The sequence below is a fragment of the Rhipicephalus sanguineus genome, chromosome 1 (assembly GCF_013339695.2).
Source record: "Rhipicephalus sanguineus isolate Rsan-2018 chromosome 1, BIME_Rsan_1.4, whole genome shotgun sequence".
Taxonomy (NCBI): Eukaryota; Metazoa; Arthropoda; class Arachnida; order Ixodida; family Ixodidae; genus Rhipicephalus; species Rhipicephalus sanguineus.
The window spans coordinates 99,390,804-99,409,461 of NC_051176.1; the positions used below are offsets into that span (position 1 = coordinate 99,390,804).

Here is an 18,658-nt window from a genome sequence, read left to right on the forward strand (position 1 = left end):
CGGCTTGCTGGGTATTTTGACCATTGGTTGGAGCTATCAAAATCCGACCAGACCTTTAATGGCCTTAGAGACCTGATTATCGCCGAGCAATTCATGGAGAGTTGTCTTCCGGCTCTGAGAGTGTTTCTAAAGGAGAGGAACTGCCGAACGTTGCAGGAGATAGCGCAGACTTCGGACAACTTTATGGATGCTCAGTCACTGGTGAATCTGGGCAAGGAACGCGCATGTAGAGAAACAGGTCCGCCCACATCTCCAAGGATGGAGCTCGCAAGGAAGACGCCTCGGGCGGACGACCGTTGTTTTCTGTGCGATAAAAAAGGGCACAGAGCGGCGGAATGCTGGTCGCGCACGAAAGCATGTTCCCCAGTGCATGGTCACAATAGTGACAAGTATTCCGCCGGCAGAGGGGACAGATGTGAAGCATCTTGCGTGATAACAGGTGAAAGAAACCATGAAAAAGCAGCAGGGAATGCAGAATGCGTCATTCTGAAAGATGGAGAAAAGATCCCTGTTGTCAACACTGCAGTCAGCCGCAGTGTGTTATCTAGGAAAATTGAGAACGTGCCCACTGTGGAAGGGTTTATGGATAAACGGCCAGTTACCGTGCTGCGCGACACTGGCTGCGTTACGGTTATAGTGCGACAGGCATTAGTGTCAAAGGAAAAATTGACCGGTACGTATCAGCCGGTACTCTTCCTTGACCGCACAGTGCGTAACCTACCAGAAGCTGTGGTCTTCCTGGATACACCAATTTTTAAGGGAGAAGTTCGTGCTCACTGCCTGCGAGACTCACTTTATGATGTTGTCCTGGGAAACATCAAGGGAGCCGTGCCATTGAACATCTCGAGAGTGATGGCAACCCAGACTACCAATCCCAGTAGCAGCGCAGACATCGAGGAAAAGACGCCTAAAACCCCTACAAATCGTCCTAATTGGCGACAAGACCAGGTCACCGTAAGTCGCGTCGCGAACCGACTACGTGCCCCTAGGCACGAACCCAGTGACAGCAGTCTATCTACAGCTAACAGCGATAACCAGACGGCATGCGCGAAGAGATGGCAAGCAATGGCACCTCCATCTGGATCGTCCCAGCCATCGACCTCGCCGGGGCTGAATTCGCGACCGGATTGGACACTTTACCGCGGTGCACCTACCCCACATGATGAGACATGGTTGTCTCTGGACACGACGCCCAGGGTACCACAACGTCGTCGACCCAGGCAACACTCCTACTTCGAGGAACGCAATACCGGTCGCCTCAGTCAATCACGTCCGGGTTATCTTACGCTCCGCAGCGATGGCACGGACAGCCTCAGTGCACAGATGGATCAGTCGCCATCATCGCCTCAGCCGCCGCTTCAACCACCACGTTCCCAGAATCACTTTCAACGTCACAAGACTAAGATGTACAAGCGACGTGACAACAATACTTACTGACAACGACTACCGGTGACGACGGCCGACTCGGACGTGGCACCACGGCCACGATCTCGGCTCGGGAAAAGGTCAGTTTGGGCGTGGCACCGAGGCCACGATCTCGGCTCCAGAAGGGGCCAGCTCGGGTTGCGCCGGAACCGCTTGGACGTGGCACCGAGGCCACGATCTCAGCTCCTGGCCCGCACGCTCGTTCACCACCGGAACAGCTGCTAGGCCCGGCCCGTGGTGCTTCCTCGTTCCCGGGACGCTCGTTCCTGGCCGCCCTCTCCCAGCCCGGCGACGTTCTCCAGCTCTCGAGCTTCGCGAGCGTCTCTCTCGCGCACACCGTCGTCGTCCTCTTTGGTTCCGTTTTCTACTTCGGTTGTGGGTTACAGTCTCTTACTACAAGGAGCATCAGGAGGGAGTAACAGCTAGTTGGTCCTCAAGGAGCAAGTGGGGGGACTAACCATTCATCCCCTGAAGGAGCAACTGAAAGGAGAGCAAAGGTTCATCCCCTTGCCGTTGCTCCTTTTAGGAGAGTAATGGGAGTGGCAATGCACTTGCTCCCTCAAAGGAGGAACCCCTATACCCCCGTTGCTCTCTTTTGGCTTAGAGTGTACGTCCAACTTTCGTGATTTAAAAAAAAATGGGAGCGCCATAAATTGACATGCACTACAACCTTCTAATATAAACACCTGCCCTGAAGCCAATAATTAAAAAGTTAATTAACGAGTATTTGTTAATTAATAGCAACAGTGTCATTTCAACTGCGGCAAAGTTTTTACGCTCGACGTTGAGTTCATGTGCGAAAACGGCAAGAGGCTTACTGCCATAGGATTTTTATAAAACATCTGTATTGTCTCAAAAAACACCCTGTGTATATGTCACGGGCTTGCTGGAATGTTAGAGCTTGGCCTATGTGATAGATAGCTCAGATAGATCTCAAGTAGTTTAAGTAAAACGAAAATATTCATGGAAACAACTAAGAGACAAAGTAAATGCCATGCCGCCAGTTAGGGCGTATCCGTAGGGGAGTGTTTAAAGTCCGCTTGTATTCAATTGTGTAATGGCAGCGTTACCCCGAAAGCTACCTTCTGGATTGCGGTATTCCCTGTTCGCAGATGACATCTGCACAGGGGCCTCAGGATCAGATATACACGAGATTCCAACAATTCTGCAGAAAGGTCGTGAAACTATTAAGGTGAAAGCCTTAGATACCTCATCAAGCACGAATGATCGAACACGAGTAATGCAGAAAAATGATCATCACGTGTTGACGTCACAGATGATAGATCGCCAGATTGGTGTCGCGTCATCATGACGTGACGTCACATGCGGACGTCATCACATGACCTCCTTGCTTGGTCAAAGGTGGGCCGATCCAGGAGGCAGTGCAAAACAAGTTGAGCCGCAGAAAGCTTACACTGCCTCCAATCCTGGAGGCACTGCGAAACCCCGTTGGCTGCAGAAAAAAATTTGGAGGGGGGGGGGGAGGTCCAATACTTCGACCTTAAAGAAGAACATGGATTTCGCCATCGAGTCGACTGAGGCGGATGCATAAGGAACCCTGTGAGTTTTAATAACATTTTTAAGGAAAGAGGCATGAATCTCTCATACGCGAAGACAGCTTTAGTACGTTTCACCAGACGTCAGCTGAATAATTTCAAACTTAAGCTGGAAGAACAAACGCTGATGTTCGTGAAAGAAATTAAATTTCTTGTCACTTTCTTGACCGACACTTGTCATGGGCATCACACATCCGTACAATAGAAAGGCACGTCAACACAGTTGTAAATGTACTTCGCCGACTCGCTGGCACAACATGGGCGGGATTAAAACTTCACTTCGACAAGTTCATAACGCAATCACAAAACAGAAAAATTGCTTATTCGGCATCTATTTTTCATGGCGTACCGAAAACTTCCAAGGAGCGTCTTCAATGCTTACAGGTTGAGGGTGTCTCGAGTCGTCCCTCAGGCAACCTCGAGTTCTCTAGTAATCGCTGAAGATCATTATCCGCCATTTTCCGTCATGTGAATTATCGAAGCCTTTCGTCACATTTACCGTATTTTAACTCAACACGAGAAGCATTCATTGAACTTCACACTTAGAGAAGCCCTTAGCGAAAGAAACAAAGTCAAAACTTTCCAATGTTGTTCAAGAACATATTATTATTACTGAGATATGCACAGTGAACATTAGTTACCCTGCTTGGAATCTCGAAAAACCAAAAATACAGTTATCGGTTGAGGGGCAATATCTAAAAGAGGCACGATTCTGATAGCCGGACTGCAACTGGCACTTTTCCAGGTTTACATCATATATCCGCAGTACGTCCATATTTATACACAGTTTTTCTCACATAAATATCTCTACTTAGCTTTTGCAATGCCACATTTGGTGCTCGAGCAGAAATTTAAGACGTCTCGAGTGACACCGCCTACCGTTTCAGAACTGCTCACAGTTGAGTGTGCGTTGCACCTTTATAAGATCAGTAGAAAATGCGCCAAAAAGAGTGATTTTTAGTGCTTCGCAAGGCGCTCTCCCTTAGTTGCTCAACACTCTACGTTATTGTATGACACTCTCAAGGAACACACAGAAGCAAGTACAATGAACGACATAATCGCCTTTCAATGGATACCAGGTCAGTGCAACATTCCCGGTAATACTGCAGCGGACGCAGCTGCACAACGACCGTGCAAAAACGTAGAGGCAATTAATCTTCCTTTTTCACACAATGAAATCCATCTGCTCCCGAGACAGATATCCTGTAGCCTCAGCAATAACAAATGGTTCGATCAACAATTTAAAAGGTCGGACTTGTATTTAATAGACCCTCGTATAAAAGTATCGAAGCCGCCAGATCTGAGCGAAACTAGAAAATTTGAAAAATTTGTGCACCGCCTGCAGCTTGGTACTGCATTTACGCGACACTTCCTACGCAGGATAAAGCGTGCGTCTACCTCACAGTGTTTTGTCCGCCGCGATGGTACCGTCGTTATCAGTGGCGTACCAACTTGTTCGCGAGTGGGGGCGCTGGCCTCCCTCGCTCAGGCCGCCGTACATACATACATATATATATATATATATATATATATATATATATATATATATACATATATACAAAGAGAGAGAGAAAGAGAACTTAATTCGTACTCACTTTGATGTGATTCTTCATATACGCGTACAGAGACGAAATTTGGTTAGCAGCGTTCAATGACATTAGCGAAAAAGCACAGTCAGTCCTGCGTAGCATATACTGGGACAACCATAGATATATATGCTATGCGTGTAATAGCATTGCAAGCAACGCTTTTTATAAATTCCCCACTTTACTTTATGCTTGATGAAAACTTCAGCGCAAACCCGGACGGACCACAAAGAATACATGAGACAAGCACTGGCAGCACAGCGCCAGTGCTTGTCTCATGTATTCTTTGTGGTCCGTCGGGGTTTGCGCTGAAGTTTTCATCTTAAAAGCCATGTACTAATCAGACCCAAAAGAAGTTTTATTGACTTTATGAATAAATACAATGATACCGGTAGCGGCCTCCCCTGTAGTATAGATTAGTATCATTCAATGAAATTTCGTTAACGCACGTCTACGCGCTGCTCACTAATAATTGCGTTTTTTAATGTAGGCAACAGTGACTGTACATTTCCTTTTCCGTAATTAGTACTACACTTTCTTGCAGATACGTAGGTTTATGTATCTTATATTTTGCCTTGTTTGCTCCATGTCAAAATAGTGTTTCTGGTCCATTGTTATTATTATTGTTACTATTGTTATATTAGTATTATTGTTAACATGTCAACCACAAGTTCTTTTTAAGTAAGAACTCGTGGTAATAGGGGCGTAGTACATTCTTTAAACTCCTCGTATTTGTATTTGGAACTTTGTTTGGAGTGTGCGAACTTCATAGTAGAAAACAGCGCAATAATAGAAGACAAGAAAGACCAAACAGGACTAGCGCTGAACAGCGCCGGATCTGTTTGGTCATTGTCTTCGTTGTATTGCGCTGTTTTCTACTTTGCTTGGAAGGCCTTCCGGCCCCTGCAAGTAATTAAGCCTATGCAAACGGTGTAAGCACAAATTTTCTTTGAAAAAAAAATACGGGTGATTATAACATAAAAATATCCCCCTTCCCTTTTTTTTTCTTTCCGCATTCGTCGTTAGCGGTTTATGATTGGTCGAAATATTCTGGGTCATACACACGGCACCTGCTCATAACGCGATGCAACAAATGACCCCCAAATTGTCCACTGCGTAATGACCACTCGAGCACAACAACATAAAAAATAAGAAAGTACGCTATTTTCAATACGGCATATTTTTGATCATTGGTTCTGCGCCGTTCGTCAAAAATTTCCGGTGTGCCTTAAAATCGCGTGCTTGCTACGCGACATCATAAATTTGTGAAATCTCGTGGCGTTGAAATGACGTGCGTGCACTAAACAGCGCTTACTATGCTGAACAATACCCAGACATTTTTTTTTTAATAGACGGACAGTGCCTCATTCTGAATGTAGTTCAAGAAGGCTGCCCGCCAATCACATTGGCATCGGCTACTGATGGATTCATAGATGGATTCACATGAGTATAATAAATATTTTCACTTGTATAGTATAACGATGTTGAGCTGTTTGTGCGCGTGTATAACTCTGTGAACTCATACTTGCTGAGAAAGAGGGAGGGAAATGAACAGCGCTGCGCTTGTGTGCTTCATTGTTGTTCGAGTTGTATTTGGCCTTGCGCAAGTCAGTTCGAGATGACTCAAGACCAACTAACCCGGCTGTCACTACAGTCTCCTTTGTCCAGAAAACCCAAATCGCGGGATGGAATCTCGACTGCGGCGGCCGCACTTTCGATGGAGGCGAAAATGTTTGAGGCGCGCGTGCCTAAATTCAGTTACACCCCAAGTGGTCGAAATTTCCGGAGGCCTCCACTACGGGGTCTCTCCTTTCCTATGAAAGAAAATGAATTTCGTGAAAGAGGAAGAGCGTTTGATCGGTCCATGAAACGTTTACTAGTTCCTTCCCGTATTTGCCTCGTCGTAAATGTAAATTTCAGGCCAGGCGCAGCAGAATAAAATCATGACAGAGTGCTCTAATGTTAAGAGCCCCTAATCAGCATTCTCTGCAATGCTGTAGCGCAAGGCGTTCTATAGGCGGCCTGCACCACAGAGAATCTACAGTGCGTGGGCGTGAGACACGGGAGGCGTTCTCCGCAGCAGGTGCGCAGGACAAATTTTAACGCGATAGCGTTAAAGAGCTCGTATCGCAGAAATTCCGCCGTCGGCGTCGGCGCCGGCACCGTTGGTTGTGAGCGAAAAATCATCATCTTGTCCGTGACCGAAAAATCGAAAAAGCTACAAATAAAATAATAAAAATGTTGGGTCCGAGTGAGAATCGAACCCAGGCCGTCTGCGTGGCAAGCAGGTGTTCTACCACACAGCCATGCCTCTGCTTGGAGCTGCACTGAAAGTAACTTTGATGCTTCCCAAAAATACGCGTCATGTATACAGGTGTCACAGTACGAGATGTAATATGGCAGTAATATTGCGTGGTACAAGCGTACATTGCCATCGGGCGTCACACCACGTCAATATCACAACGACTTGGTGGTTTAAAGACAGCCACCCATTACAAAAGGCACACACATTACTGCGCGTATTCCCTTAAGACCACGTAGTGGGTGCATTGCAACTTAGAAAAAGTTTCTCGCGCATAACTGCTCCTTGTTTAAAGCATGCTACCCATTACATAATTAAGGCACACACCTTATTGCGCGCATTCTATTAAACACTCGTTGTGTTCGAAGTATAGGGGCAGGATATTGCTATCGCGTTCAACTCTTAAAGGCGAAGCTTAAGCGTCCCCCAAATTTTTATTTTACCAGTAGCCAGTACCGAAGCAAAAGTTCGCCTCAGTTCATGGTTTCCCAGTGTGCAGCCGACAGTGAACACTGTCGAAAGTGGGGGAGGCTCCGCCCCCCCCCCCCCAACTTTTCTCAGTTGGGGGGCTAGCGTCCCCCCCCCCTGGTAGATACGCCTATGGTGGTTATGGTGCTGAGCTGCTGGCCCGAAGGTCACGAGTTTAAACCCCGCCGCGGCGGTCGCATTTCGATGGAGGCGAAATGCTAGAGGTCGGTGTGTTGTGCGATGTCAGTGCACGTCAAAGAACCCCAGGGGTCGACATTTCCGGAGCCGTCCACTACGGCGTGCCTTATAATAATATCATGGTTCTGGCACGTAAAACAGCAAAAAAATATTATTATTAGTTCGCAGTGTTCTCGCGGCCACCCAGATGAATATGTGCCCCATGTGCTGCTGGAGTGCGCGAAATATGATTTAGCACAAAGTGTATTACGAGCAAATTGGGTACATTTAAAGTGAAGACAAATCACTCGAAGAAAATACTTAGTCTATGGCGAACAGCCGGTGTTCAGAAAATAGCGCTTGTCGCCTCAAAAAATTTCCACGAGGAAACAAATACTCTCTGGAAATATTAAGCTTCAGTTTATACTGAAATCCAGATGAGTGACACAAATGTATTTATGTCTTCAGATGTGTGTGATCGTGCATGTTACCATGTGTGCGATTGTCTTCTGTGTTCATCGGTGTATGTAAAACTATGCAAAATACTTGACTATGCGTTTACAGGCTGTTTCACACTTAGGGGAAAACTCGGAGCCCATTGCAACGTGCTTCGAGTTACTACTTTACCTAAAATCGTGCTTGAACCTTCGTGACTCACACACTGTTGCAGTGTGTTGTGTTTCCGCATTTCGTGTTGTACAGTGTGACATATTTGCTGCTAGTTCCATTTTTCTGTATATTATATTCCGTTTGTTAAGTGAGAAGGAGTAGCCAGTACCGAAATAAAGGCGCCAACCTCGCCTACACGTCGTTTCAATTAAAAATAAATCACAGTTTCATCGCAAGGGCGAAGCAATGAATGCGATAGCGACAAATTGTAGTGTTACACGAAGTGAGGCTGGCAGCTTACTGTTTTGTATCCGATCTCGCGTAACTACAAAACGCTGGTTTAAGAGAATACGGCCGCTCCACGGAGATGCTCTCCGCATAGTAACTTCGCGTTGAGAGCGCAGCACGTAGAAGGGTATACGAGCCGCCCGCTGTGATGGCTTTCGTGATCGCTCGCGCGCCAGCGATCGCGACTGCGCCCTTAGATCCAAACTTCAAAGTAGTGGCTACTCGCGCGACAACACCCCACCCCGCTCCCCACCTCGCGTCTTTTTCCATGGTCGTTAAAGACGGCGGGGCGTTTCCTGTCTGCTTCGACTGCAGGTCTCCCGAGCGGGGTGATGTTATCGCATGCACCGCCCGAGCGACGGAAACGGGCCGGCTCGTTTGATCTCTGATTCGGCCGCGTTCGTCGCCCCCGCTCGCGCGCTTTTACCCGCGGTAGACCAACAATGCGCGGGTGGATCTTATCAATTTGGACTTCATACCGGAAGGACATGACGGCGACGGCAAAAACCCGTCGAGACTGTTTATATAATTGCTATCACAATAAAAAATAAAAAGAAACAGATGGTCTGTCCTAGCAAGTAAGTGTAGACCGTATACGTCGTTTAGCTACGTATCCCGCTTACTAAATGCGAGTACAAACGATTACAGAATGCTCTGCCAGACGTACTACAACAGACCTTCACCCATGGCTTACGTGGATGGCTCGCCTCAGCAACATAGTCTTTCGTGTCATGAGCTTAGTCCACACGTCAACAGGTTTAAGGGTAAAATGTGGCATAGATCCCATATATGTAAAGACAATATACGCTACGGCAACGTACAGCCGTCAACATGCTTAACACGAACGCTCCGCAGCCTGCCTGGACAGGTTTGACTGATGCCAGCCGCGAAGTGCTGGGCGCTGTTGCCGAGATAATACCTCGGTATGCTTGGATAGTATGTCTTAGTAACATCTAGGCAACAGAACCCAAAGCTACGCGGCGCTGGCGTCAATCAAACCATTTCAGGTCGCGCTACGAAGCGTTCGTGTTAAACGCGCTGACGGCTGCACATAGAAAGGGATATTTCCAAGATAATATTCTGTGCGACACACAAACGCTACGAACGAATCGCTGCGTCCATTTCCTTGTTTATGCCCTCCTGTGTGCCCAAAGTTTTGTTATTAAATGCGAAGCATTTCTTAGCGAACTTCTGCGACTTTGAGCGTATCTATCTATCTATCTATCTATCTATCTATCTATCTATCTATCTATCTATCTATCTATCTATCTATCTATCTATCTATCTATCTATCTATCTATCTATCTATCTATCTATCTATCTATCTATCTATCTATCTATATAGCTAGCCGCCTACGACTTTGTGCTCTCCTGGCCGTTTTGTTAATCGGATGTATACCAAAATTGGTGTGTCATAACATGGCCTTATCACGAACATAAATGACAGGTCATATCAAGAAAATCATCACACGCATGTCATGAACAGCATGATTTACATTCCACGGCCTTTGGGCTCTTGCGGCCGTTCCGTTAATTTCATATATACCAAAATTGGTACGGCGTGACAAGAGTTCATGACGAACATAATGACAGGTCCTAACATGCAAATCATGACGCGCATGTCATGTGCAGCATGATTTACATGATATGGTCTCGGGGCGCTCGCGCCCGTTTAAATGAAGGAATACATACGAAAACTGGTATGACGAGACATTTCTGTTTGACGAACATAACTGACACGTGGTAACATGAAAATCATGACATGCAAGTCATGTACGACCTGATTTACATGCCACGCTCATGATGCGCTAGCGGCAGTTTCAGTAGATTGATATACACCAAAATTGGTATTGCGCGATGTGACTGTATGAAGAATATGAATGACAGTTGGTAAGATAAAAACCATGACATGCATGTCATGTATGTCATAATTTACATGCCACGCTCATGGTGCATTCGCGTCCGTGTCGCTTGCGTGGTATACACCAAAATTGGTGTTACGCGACACGACTGTATGACGAGCGTGAGTGAGACGTGGTAACATGAAAATCATGACATGCAAGTCATCTACGACCTGATTTACATGCCACGCTCATGATGCGCTAGCGGCAGTTTCAGTAGATTGATATACACCAAAATTGGTATTGCGCGATGTGACTGTATGAAGAACATGAATGACAGTTGGTAAGATGAAAACCATGACATGCATGTCATGTATGTCATGATTTAATTGCCACGCTCATGATGCATTCGCGGCCGCTTCGCTAGCTCGATGTACACCAAAATTGCTATTGCGCGAAGCGATTGTACGACGACGGTAAATGAGACGTGGTAACATGAAAATCATGACATGCATGACATGCACGACATGATTTACATGTCATGCTCATGACGCACTCGTGCCGTTTCGCTTGCTTGACACACCAAAATTGGTATTGCGCGACGCGACTGCATGCCGAACGTAAATGAGAGGTGGTAACATGAAAATCATGACATGTAGGTTACGTATGTCATGATTTACATGCCGCGCTGATTGTGCATTCCTGGCCGTTTCGCTAGCTTGGTACACACCAAAATTGGTATTGCGCGACGCCACTGTATGACGAACGTAAATGAAAGGTGGTAAAATGATAATCATGACATGCATGAAATGTACGACGTGATTTACATGCCATGCTCATGGCGCACACGTGGCCGTTTCGCTAGATTGGTATGCACCAAAATTGGTATTGCGCGATGTGACTGTATGAAGAACATAAAAAACTAACATGAAACCTATGACATGCATGCAATGTGTGTCATGACTTACATGCCACGCTCATGGTGCATTCGCGGCCGTTTTGATAGCTTGATATACACCAAAACTGGTATTGCGCGATGTGACTGTATGATGAACATTAGTGACAGGTGGTAACATGAAAAACCATAATATTCATGTCATGTATGGCATGATTTACATGCTCTACTCATGGTGCACTCGCGGCCATTTCGCTCCTTTGATATACACCAAAATTGGTATTGCGCGATGTGACTCTATGACGAACATAAATGAGAGGTCTTTACATACGAATCATGTTATGCATGTCATGTACGGTATGATTTACATGCCACTGTCATGGTGCGCTTCCGGCCGTTTTGTTAACGTGATATATACCAAAATTGGTATGGCATGACACGAGTGCGTGATGAACATAAACGACAGGTCATGCATTTATGTACCCAGAATATGCGTTTTATTGGCATGGTGTACACTAAATTGTGCATGCATACGTGCATGGCAAACATGCGCTATATGGTGGACTATATGCCATAGCATGAATGATTTCGTTTGGCTCAAATACAAACAATGCGATGTATGCAGCTCTTTGCTGGCTGCTTCGCATTACATCGATTCCCACAGTGCGTGGGATCTGCCGAATTTTTTAGATCCAAGCAATGATGTCAGCTTGGTACTGCTTGGTCACTGAACATCGATATGCTTGGTGCTTCGTAGCTGCTCCCCATGGGCCATACGACTTCCTTAAGCTGGCATTGAGTGTAATATTATGCGAGAAGTACCTATTATGTATACATGATGGAGGCACTTCGCCTTTTAGTTTGCTGACAAAATAAAAGCTCGTTTTGAAAGAATTATTGTGTTGCATGCCAGCGAATAAGTTAAGATGTATATAACAAAATTTCTTGAAGAACATTGGCTACGCAGATAATTCTGTGCAGATCTCTGCAATGACTATGCAGATCATGCGCGAAATTATGAACTGATTTTAAAGCGCGCCGTAAATTCTTGTCTCCTATTTTGAAGGTCTGCTCGTCAGCCTACTCCAGAAGAAGCTGTCAACCTACCAAATTACTGTCTCAGGGTGTCTACTGAACTTCACAGCTCTGGTGGCGTCAGCGTTCGCACCCACGATTGTTTGGATGACAATTACGTTGGGTGTTATTGCCGGTAAGGCGAATGCCTTCACTAAAGTAGATTGTTGTTGAATTTTGCAATGAACAAATTTACAACTATCGGGAAGCGATGTTTTTATCGCGCATTGGAGTCATTATTCGCGAAACCTTTGAATTACAGTCAGCTGCTGTTTGACCTTTCAAAATCCTGAAGTCGCTGAAGTGGAGTTAGCTACAGCGGAGTCTGTTCTATGTTTGCACGGGCTTCTTGTCTGTCACAATCTAGAGAAGTTTAAAAATATTAATCTTACTTGTTTGATGCTAGACATAGGAATCACTGCAAAGATGAAGTATTCCATTAAGCCAGGAAAGAAGATCCCGATTTCGTTTTCTTGACTGCTAGAAGCGAACTCATATTTGCACATAAGAATGACAGTTTCTGATTATACAGTATGACGGTACCGTTCTTGCGGTGATATAACTTGGGGCTGTGCGTATGTACGTATACGTACAACAGTAATAATCAACGAACTAAAAGAAAGTGGCCGCTTCGATCGCAGCAAAATGTGGTGAGCGGCAGGCAACATGAAACAACGAGGTGTTTTACGATGCAGACGGACTTTACAAGGTATCCGGTAAATGAAACGTCCTCCAAATCAATTAGATGAGCGTTTAAAATAGCTTTTTTTATGCGTTAAGGCCTGTTTTATGCTTTGTGCTGCTACACTTTTAATGGCCTCATAAATATCTTGTAACACGCTATCATGAGGCACCCTACCTTGCTTAGTAACATGCGCTGCCTCTACTGGTGATAGTTACCAGCTTTACTTTACTTTTCCATGTGGTTGTTCTTATGTATTATTGCCAAATAGAACTAACAAAATTATTCATATTCTGAACAAACGAAAAGAGGTAAATGCTGATGCACTATCTTGAAAACTTTTTGCGTACACTTGATGTCGGCTTGAGACGTCTTTCTGAAAGCGACAAAAAAAATTCGAAAACAGAACTACTTGCGAGAGAACTGGATGTCATGTGCGGGACGAATTCGTTGAACGGGCAATAAAAACGTAGTCGACTATGTGAACAAAAGTGCATGATTTCGAAGGATAGGATACGTTGACATACTGCAATTCTGCAATATTAACCCTCCCGAAACTAACTGGTCCCTAAATACTTTTCAATGATCAGAATCTAGCAAGCTGACATGCTTCAAGCTCTCTTTATTTGCTTTTTTGCTTCAGTCTCAATAAAGAATCAGATGTGGGCTTGAACATAGCTAGCATATATTTGGAAACGTGTCCAATACATAGCGCTCGAAAAGAAGAGCGATTTCAGTGCAATTTCAGAGAGGCCAGTGTTCCGTGCAGGTACGCGGAACCTCACAGAGTATACGCTATGTCCCAATTATCTCTGGCCAAAGAAAAAAAAACAAAAAACAAAGACATACGACAATGGGACCAAATATGTTTTGCTAGCGACTATCTTGCGCAGACTGCCGTATTTCTCTGTCAGGATTGATAACGTAAATAGAAAAATTCATGACGCAAATTATTAACTGATTGCGCAAATGCTTAAGCTCGCATTCATGTATGTGTATAACATTTAAAAGCAGCATGTCCAATTGTTTCTAGCTCGCTTCATTTCGTCTATTTCTCAGTTTAAAAGTTGTTACGCAAAGATCCAACAACGATACGAACTGAACCATCAGCAGTGACCCCAAATGGGACTTAGGGCCAGAACAATGCTCCGTCGCTTACTTGGCGACCGCGAGGATGCGACATGCAGTCGCTTCCTTCTGGTACAAGCAGACGGCCGCTGGCCGCTGTATGCTAGAGCCGTGTGCTGCGGTTTCATTTGAAACCCCTTCAAAAAGTAGTGCTGTCACGCACGTGATCCGGCTTCCCACCGCTATTATCGTTTTGCGGTACAAAATTAGAAGACGAAAGAAACAAAACTAGGTTGTATACCTATAGCGAGTTGGAAAGGTTTGAACCTCATGCTCTCAAAAGGTATGCACAATTGGACGAGCGAGTTTGGGCTAACATGCAAGTAACTGACATTTCGAATAATTGTTTTTTTTTTCTCTAAAAAAGGCAATCAGTACTGACAAGGACATTCACGAGTTTGTGCAAGTCCGAGCTAAGAAAACACTGTTGTCCCCATGTATGCGTTACATTGCCTCTTTTCTCGATTAGTTTGACCCGAGTAAGCTGGGACATGTAATATGCGCATGTTTTGACAAGTGATACCCCATTATTTTCTGTTTTTTTTTTCAGTCTTGACCACGCGAGGATAAATGGTATAGATTGATCGTTTTGCAAGTCACCAGCATCATGCATTGCTCTCTACTCTTTTCAGGGGTCGGGTATGGAATGATCGTGCTCTCATTGTCCATCTACGCTATGGTGTATTTCGACAAGTACAGGGGTACTGCAAGCGGATTCAAGTACACCGGAATGACGTTGGCGCCACTCGCTTTCCCTCTCGCCCTTTCGGCACTCATACGATTGTACAACTTGAGTGGTACACTGCTCCTGTTGTCAGCTATCACACTGCATACTCTGCCTCTTGCCATGCTCATGAACAATCCGCGACCTGTTACCTGCTGGTGCACAAAAAAACAAAGGCGTGAGGCCTTGGCACACACTTTGCACAAAGGCTACGGCACGAAAGGGGAATGCGTTGTAGTGGCATGTAAGAAGCAAAAAGCCTCACTCGTCATCTACAGACAAATGTCTCCAAAAGAAGCTTGGCAGGAAGGTGGCGGCACATTTCGTCATGCCCAGAATGGTACGACGGGAAATCAAGGAAGTGTTCACAAGCGAACGAACCATGCTCCCGTCGTTTCATCTGATACGGCGCGTGTTTCTAGAAAAAGCTTTGAAGAGCATAACGATGGCCTCATCCCGAAGGCACCAGTCGCTATCGTATTCGGGGCAAGCGAGGACAGGCGAAAAGATACAGCTTTGTCGTCTTGCGATGAAAACCAGGGCAATGACTTGAACGGTTTGCTTGAACTGGGAAAAAATCCTCCTGCGATAGAAACAAAAGAGTCCAACGTTAACAAAGGTGCGTCTTCAAAGAGTGAATCCACCAATACCCGGGATCTTTTAAGAAATCCACTTTTGTACCTCCTCGTGGCGGCCTTCACAGCTAATGAGTACACTACAGACACTTTTGAAATGACCGTGCTAGACTACGCCATAGACAAAGGTACTGAGAGGAGTCAGGCTGAACCTATCATCACGTACGTAGCCGCAGCTCAACTGGTAGGACGGCTATCGGTTCCCTTTCTCTGGGAAAGTGCGAGACTTCGTCGAAGCCTCCTCGTTGCGCTAAGCTTAACAGTCGCAGCAATATCCCTGGTTGTTATGCCACACGTCCACAGCTTCACGCTCGTCTTGGTGACGTCTTTGACCATGGGCTGCTCGTCTGGGTGCGTCGTGGTGTTGAAGCCTGTGTTGTTGAGTGACCACCTTGGCGTCCAGATGTTGCCTTTCTGCTGGGGCCTCGCAGGCGTTGCCATGGTACCGTTCTCTTTAGGAGGGTCACTACTTATAGGTAAGATTACTTGTTCACGTGTTAGGGTGGATTCACTAGAAAAAAAATTAGGCATAATAGTTAACATTTGGTATCCTAGTACGACGGCATCTGCAGAGGTGGGAATCGTATCACTGCAGATCCCTTCGTACTACTTCAAATCAATGCTTTAGTTGAAAGCGCAGTTGCAAGCAGACAACGCATTGGCAGTCTACATAACAGAAAAAAACTTGCAGGACGGATGAGCTTGGCCTTCAAGAGTTGAACGCGATAGCGTAGTCGGGCCCCGTAAGCACCGCCTTCTGATTCGCTTGACACGCTTCGCTTCTTGGTGGACACCTCCACCGTCCCGTGAGGAAAGGAGCGTGCGTGCGCGAGATGCCTACTGCAAGTACAATTGCGAAGTGCCCACAGCGCCAAAATTCATCATTTTGCGAAGTAGCGGTGTTTTTTTCTATAGGAATTGTTTTTTTCCACGAAGTAGTTTCACACAATGACGTGGCTTTTTTCTATTTTACAGCGAAAGCTGTTATGAGATCACAACAGCAGCTGATTTTGGTGGTGTAGTTGTCCGCCGCCGCCGCCGCCGGTGTCCGTAACAGCTATCGCGCGAAGTGAGAAAAAGATATCTAGGATCCAATGGGATTTCAACCCGGGCCTTCTTCGTGGCAGTCGAGCATTCTACCACAAAGCCACGCCGGTGCTTGGAACTCCTTCGCAAAAAGACCCTGTACAGGTGTCATGTTGGCCAAGGAATCAGGTTAACATATGTAATGTAGCGTGGTAGAAGAGTAAAATAACATTCTGGCATCACACAATGCGAATTGCCGAACGAGTGCGTAGTTTAAAGCTTCCCACCCATTGCAAAGGGCTCAGCCACAATTCTTCATCGTCATCAGCCACATGCGGTGTCAACAAAGTGCACCTAATGCCTTACAGATCTGTAGCGGGTACTTCGCTTCTCCGCAGAATGACGAATAATTGCATAATAGGTGCTTCCCTACTTCCCAAAAATTATGATAATTTACGGCGTAGTGGGCACCTGGTAAGTATACTTGTATTAGTTGCCCGAAGAGAATTTACAACGGGCTCTAGAAAGGCCGCTCTTCCAGCTTTTGCTGTGACTGCGCTGCGTGTTCCGTGCAGGCCTGGCTCTTTTTCTACGATGAATATCACCAACTTAACTATACTACGGTGTATGTAAGGTAGCGATGTGTTCCACTCGCAGCAGCTCATGGTAGCTTTAAATAGATCAGGTAGCGCACCATCGTTTGAATGTGATCATCATTCATGCACGCGGCACGTTCGAGAGAACTGAGCTGTTGCGGTGCGCAATGGGGAATGTCACGTGCTTTTAAAGTGGAGCTTATTTTGTGAACCCTCCATAACTTCCACGACCATGCTTTTGAGTGGTGCTGCCTTGCCTAATAGCTCACAAACGACAACATTGAATTACATTCTCAATGGCAATGTGAAACCTCTGTCCTACTGCATAGGAGATACCTTAACAATAAGACTGCAATCGTAAGCATGCTACAGATCGTGCCGACGCACAATTTGTAGGTCAGGTATCCGCGCCTTTGTTGCGTGTAAATGTTTAGTCCTCGTCTCTTGCATTTGCAATGTGGTTCCCATATAAGGTCGAGAAAATCGTGGTTTTTGATTTTACACGGATTTACGCATCTAACAATCATCCACGTGCTCTGAGAGGTTTGCCATCTTGCCTGAAATATGCATTTGGCATGTAATCAGCTGCGCGGCCCCTGTCAAGATGTGCCATTTCGCCTTGCTCGCTCATGAAACTTTCGCGCACACCGATACCTACGGTTAGCATAGCCTGCCCAACCTTTCTTCATATCTCGCGGACTTTCCAGTCGCAGACGAAATAATTTCGTAACGAGTTTGAAGTTAGTAGGAGCTTAATTCGGTGTTTTAGCGAACGCTGTATAAATTAATAATGGAATTTTTGGCTTTAACACTACCTGTCAAGTCCGTTATGTAGTCTTGCACCATTTAACAGTTAAGTAGAACACGAAAATGCCATGCCTTCCTCAATAGAAAATTACTTGCCTCTTACTAAAGTATGTTTAAACTTTGGCAAAAGTCGGCTGGAGCATCCTGTTATGTAGGTAATATTTCGTGTCTTGCCGTGAAAGTACTGAACGTTCATTTCCCACATGTACGAGATGAATTGTTGTGTTAGCAATGTATTCCATTTCACCTTCTCAAACGCAGGTCTGTTTCGGGATACCATGGGATCATACGATAATCTGTACAGAACCCTGTCAGCTTTCTGCTTCGTCTTCGCCATCATGCTGTTCATCTTAGCCTTCTTCGAGAGGCGTGCACAAAAGCGCCTTGACAACGTCAAAAAATTGAATGAAACCCATATTGGGCAAAAATAACGTACGCTGTACTCCTTTATTTTTTCTTCATTACACTGCCAGGGCAGCTGTGAAACAAGCGGATAAGTTTATGGAAGTGGTACCAGCGTAATTTATACAAAAACAGCAGAAAGAAAGAAAGAAAGAAAGAAAGAAAGAAAGAAAGAAAGAAAGAAAGAAAGAAAGAGAGAAAGAAAGAAAGAAAGAAAGAAAGAAAGAGAGAAAGAAAGAAATAAAGAAAGAGAGAAAGAAAGAAAATGGAAGAGAGGGCAATTAACTAGTATCGAGCCTGATTGGCTACCTTGCACTAATACCATCTCGAAACGATTGCTGCTCTTGTTGATGACTGCTCTCCTTCTGTTTACGTACCCGTCATTGGACTTAACGCGGCGCGCGTGAGGACGTGCAAAAACTCGCAGGGTCCCTTAT

General features: G+C 45.5%; 1 protein-coding gene across 1 annotated transcript in view; it reads left to right on the forward strand.

Moving 5' to 3' along the window:
• LOC119394384 (uncharacterized) overlaps positions 1 to 18,250 on the forward strand; it is a 38,532-nt gene extending 20,282 nt beyond the window's left edge. The window contains exons 2-4 of the mRNA XM_037661685.2: positions 12,214 to 12,357; positions 14,664 to 15,866; positions 18,081 to 18,250. Coding sequence (XP_037517613.1) covers positions 12,214 to 12,357; positions 14,664 to 15,866; positions 18,081 to 18,250 — 1,517 coding nt within the window. The remainder of the gene's footprint in view (positions 1 to 12,213; positions 12,358 to 14,663; positions 15,867 to 18,080) is intronic.
• Positions 18,251 to 18,658: the final 408 nt, after the last annotated feature.